The following is a 14,282-nucleotide window of genomic DNA, read 5'->3' as shown; positions in this document are numbered from 1 at the left end:
GTAAATTTATTCAGGTATACACAAATACAGTTACATAGAATTATCATACATAGCAGCATATGTGTAGAGAACCTAGGATAACCCAAAAAAGTCAGACAGAGTGACTTATTTCCATTGGGGTCCTTTTTATTTTTTATTCATACAAAATTTACTGTTATGCAGACTACTGCATTATTGTAAAAATGGTATAAATAATATCAGTACACCAGTGAAAGAATATTAGACTCCCCAGTTGACGTGTATTGGATGTGTGGTGTGATCTGCTTACTCCTGAACATTGGTAAGAATCGAACATTCCCGCTACTTTGAGCTAAATTTCAAGGTCGTTTTCATCGTGAAACTAATCAAAATCATCTCTATTTCTGTAATATGTATTCCATTTTATCTCCTGAGACCATGAAAACGAGAATACAACGATAAATACTATATGAAAATACACCACAAAATCAGTGTTTTAATCCAAAAAAAAAGTTTTTTTTTTTTCTCATTACACACTGCATGCTACAGGATTTTTTTTATGTGGTGCACACTGACCACACAGACCTATTCTCTCACATGTGGGCCTACGAGCTTTCTCCTGCTTGATTTGAAGCCGCTAGAATTTACACATATAAGTACATCTGAAACAGTGGTGCGTAAGACGTATGTGTACGACCAAAGCAGTCAAAGGGGTAATAATGTTTTAAACGATTTACATTGTAACTTTTGTTTCGTGTTGATCTAGAAAGTTGTTGATAGGGTTAATGTTGCTCTACCATGCCTAGTTACATGTAGTGAGCTTTAAACCCTCAAACATGTACAGTGTTTAACTCAAACAGGTTATCCATGGTTAAATTTGTATATTGTACAGTGGAACCTCGATTTTCGTAATTAATTCGTTCCAGAAAGTCTGACAAAAATCGAATTCAGATGAAAACTGAAGCAATATTTCCCCATGAGAAATAATGTAAATCCAATTAATCCATTCCAGACACCTAAAAGTATTTTTTTTTTTATTATCACACCGGCCGATTCCCACCAAGGCAGGGTGGCCCGAAAAAGAAAAACTTTCACCATCATTCACTCCATCACTGTCTTGCCAGAAGGGTGCTTTACACTACAGTTTTTAAACTGCAACATTAACACCCCTCCTTCAGAGTGCAGGCACTGTACTTCCCATCTCCAGGACTCAAGTCCGGCCTGCCGGTTTCCCTGAATCCCTTCATAAATGTTACTTTGCTCACACTCCAACAGCACGTCAAGTATTAAAAACCATTTGTCTCCATTCACTCCTATCAAACACGCTCACGCATGCCTGCTGGAAGTCCAAGCCCCTCGCACACAAAACCTCCTTTACCCCCTCCCTCCAACCCTTCCTAGGCCGACCCCTACCCCGCCTTCCTTCCACTACAGACTGATACACTCTTGAAGTCATTCTGTTTCGCTCCATTCTCTCTACATGTCCGAACCACCTCAACAACCCTTCCTCAGCCCTCTGGACAACAGTTTTGGTAATCCCGCACCTCCTCCTAACTTCCAAACTACGAATTCTCTGCATTATATTCACACCACACATTGCCCTCAGACATGACATCTCCACTGCCTCCAGCCTTCTCCTCGCTGCAACATTCATCACCCACGCTTCACACCCATATAAGAGCGTTGGTAAAACTATACTCTCATACATTCCCCTCTTTGCCTCCAAGGACAAAGTTCTTTGTTTCCACAGACTCCTAAGTGCACCACTCACTCTTTTTCCCTCATCAATTCTATGATTCACCTCATCTTTCATAGACCCATCCGCTGACACGTCCACTCCCAAATATCTGAATACGTTCACCTCCTCCATACTCTCTCCCTCCAATCTGATATTCAATCTTTCATCACCTAATCTTTTTGTTATCCTCATAACCTTACTCTTTCCTGTATTCACCTTTAATTTTCTTCTTTTGCACACCCTACCAAATTCATCCACCAATCTCTGCAACTTCTCTTCAGAATCTCCCAAGAGCACAGTGTCATCAGCAAAGAGCAGCTGTGACAACTCCCACTTTGTGTGTGATTCTTTATCTTTTAACTCCACGCCTCTTGCCAAAACCCTCGCATTTACTTCTCTTACAACCCCATCTATAAATATATTAAACAACCACGGTGACATCACACATCCTTGTCTAAGGCCTACTTTTACTGGGAAAAAATTTCCCTCTTTCCTACATACTCTAACTTGAGCCTCACTATCCTCGTAAAAACTCTTCACTGCTTTCAGTAACCTACCTCCTACACCATACACTTGCAACATCTGCCACATTGCCCCCCTATCCACCCTGTCATACGCCTTTTCCAAATCCATAAATGCCACAAAGACCTCTTTAGCCTTATCTAAATACTGTTCACTTATATGTTTCACTGTAAACACCTGGTCCACACACCCCCTACCTTTCCTAAAGCCTCCTTGTTCATCTGCTATCCTATTCTCCGTCTTACTCTTAATTCTTTCAATTATAACTCTACCATACACTTTACCAGGTACACTCAACAGACTTATCCCCCTATAATTTTTGCACTCTCTTTTATCCCCTTTGCCTTTATACAAAGGAACTATGCATGCTCTCTGCCAATCCCTAGGTACCTTACCCTCTTCCATACATTTATTAAATAATTGCACCAACCACTCCAAAGTATTAACAAAAAATACATTTTATAGAGAATAACTATAGTTTTACATTGAGAAATAAATATAAAGGACTAATGAAATGGATAAATGAACATTTAACATCACTTTTCCTTTATTGAAGACTCTTGTTAGCATACGGCGAGGAGGGGAGAGGGAGGAGAGGTTATCTCCACTTCCACCCTCTACCGACGAGAAACAAAGCCAGACTGACTCAGAACGTGTGGGATGCTTTGTGTGGGCGTGGTGGGCATGTTTGGTACAGCAGACCACTGTCAACTTGACAAAAACTAAGGTGATGAACGAAAACTGGGACAAAATTTTGACGAAAAAAGTCATCGAAAACCAAATTCGATGAAAACCAGGACAAACAAAAACCGAGGTTCCATTGTACTTTTTATGTGCCCATAATGTACAACATCAAGACTACTGTAAAAAAAAAAATGTAGGCTATGTATCCAAAATCTAAATAACTTTAGTCAAGCTCTGGAGGAAGGCATGTGCTCATCACAGTTATCATGTATTACGTAGAAAATGGGCACGCACGTCTTCCAGAGAAAATTAATATTGCTAGTACAATAACGGGCTATTATTTCTAATATTATTCCTTTAAAAGCTTACCTGTATTGAGCACTTAATATATGATAGAGTAAACACATTTCAGGTGTTCTAGATGCATCTGATAATGAAAAAATGGTCATTTTGCTCTTTTTCCACCTGCCAGCAATTTTCATTTACTGTATGAGGTTGTGAACCCAAGAGTGTGGTGGCGGCGGCGGTGGAGGACAAGAATAGAAAGGGGAAGTGAAGGGAGGCCAAAGGTGAAGGTAGGGGCTAAAGGAGGAGGGGGTACAGGCAGCAGTGGCAGTGAAAGAGGAGCACTGCAGAAGAGCTAGGGACCCACAAGGGGTAAGACCAAACACACAGGGAAGGGGGGAGAAAGTGAAGGACAGAACACCCTAGGCAGAAGAAAGGAAACCCAAAACAAGAAAAAGGTAAAATAGGAAAGGAGAAGAGGTAGAGAGGAGGAGAAAAAAAATCAAGTCAAGTCACGTGTGTTCTGAAGTCTGGAACATTTGACAACGTAATGGTAAAGGAAGGTATCTACCAAGACAAAGCCAGGACTAAGATTCAAACAGGGATAGTCGAGTATAAAGGATGATTCAACAAGATGGAATCATCCCTCATACTCAACTTTCCTTGTATGAATCCTAGTCCTGGCTTTGTCTCTGTAGATGCCTTCCATTACCATTACACTGTCAAATGCTCCCAACTTCAGAACACACATAGACTTAACCTGATTCTTTTTTCTCCTCCTCCTCCTCTCTACCTCTTCTCCTTTCCTATTTTACCTTTTTCTTGTTTTGTCTTTGATTTCTTCTGCCTTGGGTGTTCTGTCCTTGACTTCCTCCCCCCTTCCCTGTGTTTTTTTGGTCATACCCCTTGTGGGCTCTTAGCTCTACTGTAGTGATCCTCTTTCTTGTTCTTTGACTGACCCCACTACTACTACTACTTCCTCTCCTACTACCTTTGCCCCCTACCTTCACTTTTGCCTCCCTTCACCCTTCACTACTCCTCTCTATTCTTGTCCCACCAACCACAATCCCTACTTTGTACTACCACTACTACTTCTACTACTACCACTACCCGCCTTACACTACCACTACTACTCTTCCTACCTCTCTTGTACCATCTCTACCAGCTGGCCTATATATATTGGTTCCTCCTCTCTTTTCTGTTAGTGTGACTTTGTAAATGGTCAAAGTTAGACCGAAATGTCGTTGTAAGCTCCTCTATCCTAAGCACAGGTTATCTAAGTATTGTATCCTGAAGGACCATACACTGCTTTCTAGCAAACTTAGTCATCTTTGGCTGCTAGAAGTTCCTCACAGTTAACATCCTGAAGGAATTCATATTGCTTCCTAATAATCCAGGTTATATTTTCATACTGAGCTCATAGCTTTATTCCATTTGTTTTACTAACTCAGTGAGTTAATAAAACAACTATTTCTGCCTAATATTGGTTAAGATATCACCTGACATGAATGGCAAAGCTGTCATATTCTAAACTGCTTTATTTTCCACATATTAATAATGAACTGATTCTTTCATATCTTGATATAATGGTCACTTGGATAAATATTAAATAAAAGAAATTCAGGAAACTGTGTGCAATGAGTATAAATTGAAAAAAAAAAAAAAAAAAAAAAAAAAAAAAAACAATGAGTAAGATTTGTAGACCACCAGAATGACTAGGTTTGTTAGTCCTACAAACACTAACAGGACTCGATTCCTATAAACACCACCAGGACTCATTTGTGAATCCTACAAACACCAACAGGACTCGTTTGAGTCCTACAAACACCGAAATGATTCATTTGCGAGTCTTGCAAATACTACCAGGACTCGTTTGTGAGTCCTACAAACACCACCAGAATAACTGCAATATATGAAAGTTATGTTGACCACTAGAATGACTGACATGAAGGTCAGTCACATGCTTCTCAACTCAAAATTTGAAGCCGACATCCATGAATTAAAACACCTGACAAAATTCATTACTAAAACTAAAATGGTTCCTGAGTAACATACAGTGAATTACCCTGAGGAGAAAAAATTATTTCTCCAACCCAGGGACATGGATGTCCCCTGGGATTTGAGAACTCTCTCTTTCACTTTCTTTTGCTAAGGGCACAAAAGGATACACGGGACAAAGGGCAACTCTGGCTTGCCATTAGCAAGATGGGGAGGGTAATATTTCTTGCAAACATTGAAGACCGTATAATCTCACTCTAATTTAAAACTGCTTAGATAGGCTGCAATGTCTGCATACCATGTCCCTCCAGGAGGAGACCTATCCACATTGGAACATTGTTTATCTAATCCGTTAAAAAAAATATTTCCAAAATATTTTACATAACCACAATACAATAATTTGAAAAGCCCACAGAATGCAAATAATTTTCAATATAATTTGGAAAGATCATAAAATGTACAACTGCACAATAAACTGAAAATCCAATAGTATGCAGTGTTTCTACCATACTTGTTGTCAACACCTGTCATCCTACATGGTCCCACAATATCTGACACACCATTAATACTGTAGCTTCATATACAGGTTAGCTAACCTTTTGCAGAAGCTTCTGTGGAGAGGTTTCCAAGATGAACGTCATAATGTAGACATTGACGAAGGTGGCCATTAAGTACTGGCAATCAAAGCGGTCCATCATTCCACCGTGACCAGGAATCACATCACCAAAGTCCTGCAAGTGTACAAAAGTCTCACTCAAGGAAATACTACTTACATTCAAAAAAGCAGTAATGCTGAAAGGTGCTATAGAAGATACTTAACCCCTTGACTGTCGCAACCCCCAATCCTGAGGTCTCTCCTGGCGTCGCAAAATTTCCAAAAAAAAAAAAAAAAAAAAATAATTTTTTCTTATGAAATGATAGAGAATCTTTTCCCGATTTTAATGACAACAAAAGAACAAAATTTGATGGAAAACTGATGTAATTACGCTCTCGCGAAGTTAGCAACCTCGGCAATATTTACAAATCAGCGATTTCGCCCACTTTGAGCCCTATATTTGGTTAATTTCGTTGTTCCAGTCGACCAAACTCATAGCTATTTCTTTAGAACTCCATTTTTTCTATCGATTGAGTACAAGAAACTGCCCATTTACTGATTTCAACTACCCAATAACGTTGTCAGAAATTTGCAATTTGGCCAATTTCATGAAAATTAAAAAATATGACAATTTCAAAATAAGGTCCAGAATGAACATTGCAGACATTCCTGGCTCTAAAATGACATTTTCTTTGTTCATCAGTCACGTCTCCAGGCCCCTCTGATATTACTCTAGCTCTCTAATTTGAATTTTTATTCAAACAAAAAATAGAAGATTTACTGTTATGCAGACTACTGCAATATTGTAATAATTGTACAAACAATGTCAACCCATTCATGACTGCATATCAGAATGGCTACTTGGACATTTATTGGAAAATGACATCATTTGATTACTTTTGAACATCGGCAAAAATCAAACATTTCCCCTAATTTGAGCTCTATTTCAAGGTTCTTTCCATAGTAAAACCAATCAAAATCACCTCTATTTCTAAAATATGTTTTCCATTCTATCAAATGAGACCAAGAAAATGAGAATACAACCATAAATACTACACGAAAATAGACCACAAAGTCGGCATTTTAATTAAAAAAAAACTGTCGGAGTTTTTTTTTTCTCATTATGCACTACGTGCTGCAGGACTTTTTTTATATGGTGCACACTGACCACAGATAGTTTAATATGTTTATTATGCACCCCATACCCATCCTGTGGGCGGTAGTCAAAAGATTACAGAGGTACATAATTGGTCCAGGGACTGGACTCCAAAGTTTTGATAGCTGAGCAAGTTACAGAGGTAATGAACTCACAATTTACAAAGGTAATGAACTCACAATTTACAAAGGTAATAAACTCAAGGTAAGTCTGGTCACAATCATGACAAGTTACAAAGGTATTTACAGATTACAGAGGTACGTAATGGGTCCAGGGACTGGGCCCCCAAAGTTTTGATAGCTGAACTAGGTACGAAGGTAATGAGCTCACAAGTTACAAAGGTAATGAATTCTGTAGAATGGTTACTTACGTTTATACTTTGGCTACAATCATGAACAAATTATAGAGTAATGAGCAATTCACACTTCCACACCCGGTCACAACTGTAATGAGTTATTGGTGCAAATATTGATTGTTGAGTCACAAACACCACACACACCACACACTGACCACAGAGACCCATTCTCTCACATGTGGGCCTACCAGCTTTCTCCTGCTTGATTTGAAGCTGCTAGAATTTGAGCATATATACGTCAAACACGGTGGCTCGTAAGACGTATATATATGACCGAAACAGTCAAATGGTTAATGCAGTGAAGTCTTTAATGGTACAGTGTTTCACTCACAGGTGGACTATATCATGTATTGATAAAAACCCTCTAGTGGGTGAAACTTTGCACAATTAAAGACTTCTTTTTTTTTTTTTTTCTCAACAAGTCGGCCATCTCCCACCGAGGCAGGGTGACCCAAAAAAGAAAGAAAATCCTCAAGATGAAAATACTTTCATCATCATTCAACACTTTCACCACACTCACACATTATCACTGTTTTTGAAGAGGTGCTCAGAATACGTACAACAGTTTAGAAGCATACACATATAAAGATACACTACATATCCCTCCAAACTGCCAATATCCCAAACCCCTCCTTTAAAGTGCAGGCATTGTACTTCCCATTTCCAGAACTCAAGTCCGACTATATGAAAATAACCGGCTTCCCTGAATCCCTATACTAAATATTACCCTGCTCACACTCCAACAGATCGTCAGGTCCCAAGTACCATTCGTCTCCATTCACTCCTATCTAACACGCTCACGCACGCTTGCTGGAAGTCCAAGCCCCTTGCCCACAAAACCTCCTTTACCCCCTCTCTCCAACCCTTTCAAAGACGACCCCTACCCTGCCTTCCTTCCCCTATAGATTTATATGCTTTCCATGTCATTCTACTTTGATCCATTCTCTCTAAATGACCAAACCACCTCAACAACCCCTCTTCTGCCCTCTGACTAATACTTTTATTAACTCCACACCTTTTCCTAATTTCCACACTCTGAATTTTCTGCATAATATTTACACCATACATTGCCCTTAAACAGGACAGCTCCACTGCCTCCAACCGTCTCCTCGCTGCTGCATTTACCACCCAAGCTTCACACCCATATAAGAGTGTTGGTACTACTATACTTTCATACATTCCCTTCTTTGCCTCCATAGATAACGTTTTTTGACTCCACATATACCTCAACGCACCACTCACCATTTTTCCCTTATCAATTCTATGATTAACCTCATCCTTCATAAATCCATCCGCCGACACGTCAACTCCCAAGTATCTGAAAACATTCACTTCTTCCAAACTCCTCCTCCCCAATTTGATATCCAATTTTTCTTTATCTAAATCATTTGATACCCCCTCATCACCTTACTCTTTTCTATGTTCACTTTCAACTTTCTACCTTTACACACATTCCCAAACTCATCCACTAACCTTTGCAATTTTTCTTTAGAATCTCCCATAAGTACAGTACCATCAGCAAAGAGTAACTGTGTCAATTCCCATTTTGAATTTGATTCCCCAAAATTTAATCCCACCCCTCTAACGAACACCCTAGCATTTACTTCCTTTAAAACCCCATCTATAAATATATTAAACAACCATGGTGACATTACACATCCCTGTCTAAGACCTACTTTTACCGGGAAGTAGTCTCCCTCTCTTCTACACACCCTAACCTGAGCCTCACTATCCTCATAAAAACTCTTCACAGCATTTAATAACTTACCACCTATTCCATATACTTGCAACATCTGCCACATTGCTCCTCTATCCACTCTATCATATGCCTTTTCTAAATCCATAAATGCAATAAAAACTTCCCTACCATTATCTAAATACTGTTCACATATATGCTTCAATGTAAACACTTGATCTACACATCCCCTACCCACTCTGAAACCTCCTTGCTCATCCACAATCCTACATTCTGTCTTACCTCTAATTCTTTCAATTATAACCCTACCGTACACTTTTCCTGGTATACTCGGTAAACTTATTCCTCTATAATTTTTACAGTCTCTTTTGTCCCCTTTCCCTTTATATAAAGGGACTATACATGCTCTCCGCCAATCCCTAGGTACCTTCCCCTCTTTCATACATTTATTAAACAAAAGTACCAACCACTCCAACACTATATCCCCCCCTGCTTTTAACATTTCTGTCATGATCCCATCAGTTCCAGCTGCTTTACCCCCTTTCATTCTACGTAATGCCTCACGTACCTCCCCCACACTTACATTCTGCTCTTCTTCACTCCTAAAAGATGGTATACCTCCCTGACCAGTGCATGAAATTACTGCCTCTCTTTCTTCCTTAACATTTAAAAGTTCCTCAAAATATTCTCGCCATCTACCTAATACCTCCATCTCCCCATACTAACTCCCCTACTCTGTTTTTAACTGACAAATCCATATTTTCCCTAGGCTTTCTTAACTTGTTTAACTCCAAAATTTTTTCTTATTTTCATTAAAATTTCTTGACAGTGCCTCTCCTACTCTATCATCTGCTCTCCTTTTGCATTCTCTCACCACTCTCTTTACCTTTCTTTTACTCTCCATATACTCTGCTCTTCTTATAACACTTCTGCTTTGTAAAAACCTCTCATAAGCTACCTTTTTCTCTTTTATCACACCCTTTACTTCATTCCACCAATCACTCCTCTTTCCTCCTGCCCCCACCCTCCTATAACCACAAACTTTGCCCCACATTCTAATACTGCATTTTTAAAACTATTCCAACCCTCTTCAACCCCCCTCCCCACTACTCATCTTTGCACTAGCCCACCTTTCTGCCAATAGTCACTTATATCTCGCCCGAACTTCCTCCTCCCTTAGTTTATACACTTTCATCTCCCTCTTACTTGTTGTTGCCTCCTTCCTCTTTTCCCATCTACCTCTTACTCTAACTGTAGCTACAACTAAATAATGATCCAATATATCAGTTGCCCCTCTATAAATATGTACATCCTGGAGCCTACCCATCAACCTTTTATCCACCAATACATAATCTAATAAACTACTTTCATTATGTGCTACATCATACTTTGTATATTTATTTATCCTCTTTTTCATAAAATATGTATTACTTATTACCAAATCTCTTTCTACACATAGCACAATTTACATTTACCCCTGGCACCCCAAATTTACCTACTACTCCCTCCATAATATTTTTACCCACTTTAGCATTGAAATCCCCAACCACCATTACTCTCACACTTGATTCAAAACTCCCCACACATTCACTTAACATTTCCCAATAATTAACTAAATAATTAACTAAATCTACTTGCATATGTTTTCATCAATATTTTTTTTTATTTTATTATCACACCGGCCGATTCCCACCAAGGCAGGGTGGCCCGAAAAAGAAAAACTTTCACCATCATTCACTCCATCACTGTCTTGCCAGAAGGGTGCTTTACACTACAGTTTTTAAACTGCAACATTAACACCCCTCCTTCAGAGTGCAGGCACTGTACTTCCCATCTCCAGGACTCAAGTCCGGCCTGCCGGTTTCCCTGAATCCCTTCATAAATGTTACTTTGCTCACACTCCAACAGCACGTCAAGTATTAAAAACCATTTGTCTCCATTCACTCCTATCAAACACGCTCACGCATGCCTGCTGGAAGTCCAAGCCCCTCGCACACAAAACCTCCTTTACCCCCTCCCTCCAACCCTTCCTAGGCCGACCCCTACCCCGCCTTCCTTCCACTACAGACTGATACACTCTTGAAGTCATTCTGTTTCGCTCCATTCTCTCTACATGTCCGAACCACCTCAACAACCCTTCCTCAGCCCTCTGGACAACAGTTTTGGTAATCCCGCACCTCCTCCTAACTTCCAAACTACGAATTCTCTGCATTATATTCACACCACACATTGCCCTCAGACATGACATCTCCACTGCCTCCAGCCTTCTCCTCGCTGCAACATTCATCACCCACGCTTCACACCCATATAAGAGCGTTGGTAAAACTATACTCTCATACATTCCCCTCTTTGCCTCCAAGGACAAAGTTCTTTGTCTCCACAGACTCCTAAGTGCACCACTCACTCTTTTTCCCTCATCAATTCTATGATTCACCTCATCTTTCATAGACCCATCCGCTGACACGTCCACTCCCAAATATCTGAATACATTCACCTCCTCCATACTCTCTCCCTCCAATCTGATATTCAATCTTTCATCACCTAATCTTTTTGTTATCCTCATAACCTTACTCTTTCCTGTATTCACCTTTAATTTTCTTCTTTTGCACACCCTACCAAATTCATCCACCAATCTCTGCAACTTCTCTTCAGAATCTCCCAAGAGCACAGTGTCATCAGCAAAGAGCAGCTGTGACAACTCCCACTTTGTGTGTGATTCTTTGTCTTTTAACTCCACGCCTCTTGCCAAGACCCTCGCATTTACTTCTCTTACAACCCCATCTATAAATATATTAAACAACCACGGTGACATCACACATCCTTGTCTAAGGCCTACCTTTACTGGGAAAAAATTTCCTTCTTTCCTACATACTCTAACTTGAGCCTCACTATCCTCGTAAAAACTCTTCACTGCTTTCAGTAACCTACCTCCTACACCATACACTTGCAACATCTGCCACATTGCCCCCCTATCCACCCTGTCATATGCCTTTTCCAAATCCATAAATGCCACAAAGACCTCTTTAGCCTTATCTAAATACTGTTCACTTATATGTTTCACTGTAAACACCTGGTCCACACACCCCCTACCTTTCCTAAAGCCTCCTTGTTCATCTGCTATCCTATTCTCCGTCTTACTCTTAATTCTTTCAATTATAACTCTACCATACACTTTACCAGGTACACTCAACAGACTTATCCCCCTATAATTTTTGCACTCTCTTTTATCCCCTTTGCCTTTATACAAAGGAACTATGCATGCTCTCTGCCAATCCCTAGGTACCTTACCCTCTTCCATACATTTATTAAATAATTGCACCAACCACTCCAAAACTATATCCCCACCTGCTTTTAACATTTCTATCTTTATCCCATCAATCCCGGCTGCCTTACCCCCTTTCATTTTGCCTACTGCCTCACGAACTTCCCCCACACTCACAACTGGCTCTTCCTCACTCCTACAAGATGTTATTCCTCCTTGCCCTATACACGAAATCACAGCTTCCCTATCTTCATCAACATTTAACAATTCCTCAAAATATTCCTTCCATCTTCCCAATACCTCTAACTCTCCATTTAATAACTCTCCTCTCCTATTTTTAACTGACAAATCCATTTGTTCTCTAGGCTTTCTTAACTTGTTAATCTCACTCCAAAACTTTTTCTTATTTTCAACAAAATTTGTTGATAACATCTCACCCACTCTCTCATTTGCTCTCTTTTTACATTGCTTCACCACTCTCTTAACTTCTCTCTTTTTCTCCATATACTCTTCCCTCCTTGCATCACTTCTACTTTGTAAAAACTTCTCATATGCTAACTTTTTCTCCCTTACTACTCTCTTTACATCATCATTCCACCAATCGCTCCTCTTCCCTCCTGCACCCACTTTCCTGTAACCACAAACTTCTGCTGAACACTCTAACACTACATTTTTAAACCTACCCCATACCTCTTCGACCCCATTGCCTATGCTCTCATTAGCCCATCTATCCTCCAATAGCTGTTTATATCTTACCCTAACTGCCTCCTCTTTTAGTTTATAAACCTTCACCTCTCTCTTCCCTGATGCTTCTATTCTCCTTGTATCCCATCTACCTTTTACTCTCAGTGTAGCTACAACTAGAAAGTGATCTGATATATCTGTGGCCCCTCTATAAACATGTACATCCTGAAGTCTACTCAACAGTCTTTTATCTACCAATACATAATCCAACAAACTACTGTCATTTCGCCCTACATCATATCGTGTATACTTATTTATCCTCTTTTTCTTAAAATATGTATTACCTATAACTAAACCCCTTTCTATACAAAGTTCAATCAAAGGGCTCCCATTATCATTTACACCTGGCACCCCAAACTTACCTACCACACCCTCTCTAAAAGTTTCTCCTACTTTAGCATTCAAGTCCCCTACCACAATTACTCTCTCACTTGGTTCAAAGGCTCCTATACATTCACTTAACATCTCCCAAAATCTCTCTCTCTCCTCTGCATTCCTCTCTTCTCCAGGTGCATACACGCTTATTATGACCCACTTCTCGCATCCAACCTTGACTTTAATCCACATAATTCTTGAATTTACACATTCATATTCTCTTTTCTCCTTCCATAACTGATCATTTAACATTACTGCTACCCCTTCCTTTGCTCTAACTCTCTCAGATACTCCAGATTTAATCCCATTTATTTCCCCCCACTGAAACTCTCCTACCCCCTTCAGCTTTGTTTCGCTTAGGGCCAGGACATCCAACTTCTTTTCATTCATAACATCAGCAATCATCTGTTTCTTGTCATCCGCACTACATCCACGCACATTTAAGCAACCCAGTTTTATAAAGTTTTTCTTCTTCTCTTTTTTAGTAATTGTATACAGGAGAAGGGGTTACTAGCCCATTGCTCCCGGCATTTTAGTCGCCTCATACGACACGCATGGCTTACGGAGGAAAGATTCTTTTCCACTTCCCCATGGACAATAGAAGAAATAAAAAAGAACAAGAGCTATTTAGAAAAAGGAGAAAAACCTAGATGTATGTATATATATATATGCATGTGCGTGTCTGTGAAGTGTGACCAAAGTGTAAGTAGGAGTAGCAAGATATCCCTGTTATCTTAGCGTGTTTATGAGACAGAAAAAGAAACCAGCAATCCTACCATCATGCAAAACAGTTACAGGTTTTTGTTTCACAGTCATCTGGCAGGACGGTAGTACTTCCCTGGGTGGTTGCTGTCTACCAACCTACTACTATAGTAACTAAATGTTAAGCAGATTATTGTAACATATTTCACATG

The 14,282-nt window shown here is 39.7% G+C and overlaps 1 protein-coding gene across 4 annotated transcripts in view; it reads right to left on the bottom strand.

Moving 5' to 3' along the window:
* The window catches only part of Cds (CDP-diacylglycerol synthase), a 194,793-nt gene that overhangs the window by 46,645 nt on the left and 133,866 nt on the right, over positions 1–14,282 (bottom strand). For all 4 annotated transcript variants that reach the window (XM_070092531.1, XM_070092534.1, XM_070092532.1 and 1 more), the window contains one exon: positions 5,782–5,916. In XM_070092531.1, coding sequence (XP_069948632.1) covers positions 5,782–5,916 — 135 coding nt within the window. The remainder of the gene's footprint in view (positions 1–5,781; positions 5,917–14,282) is intronic.

The sequence above is a fragment of the Cherax quadricarinatus genome, chromosome 39 (genome assembly GCF_038502225.1).
Source record: "Cherax quadricarinatus isolate ZL_2023a chromosome 39, ASM3850222v1, whole genome shotgun sequence".
Lineage (NCBI taxonomy): Eukaryota > Metazoa > Arthropoda > Malacostraca > Decapoda > Parastacidae > Cherax > Cherax quadricarinatus.
Note: the sequence above shows the minus strand (reverse complement) of the source record. Positions and strands in the feature narration are given on the sequence as shown.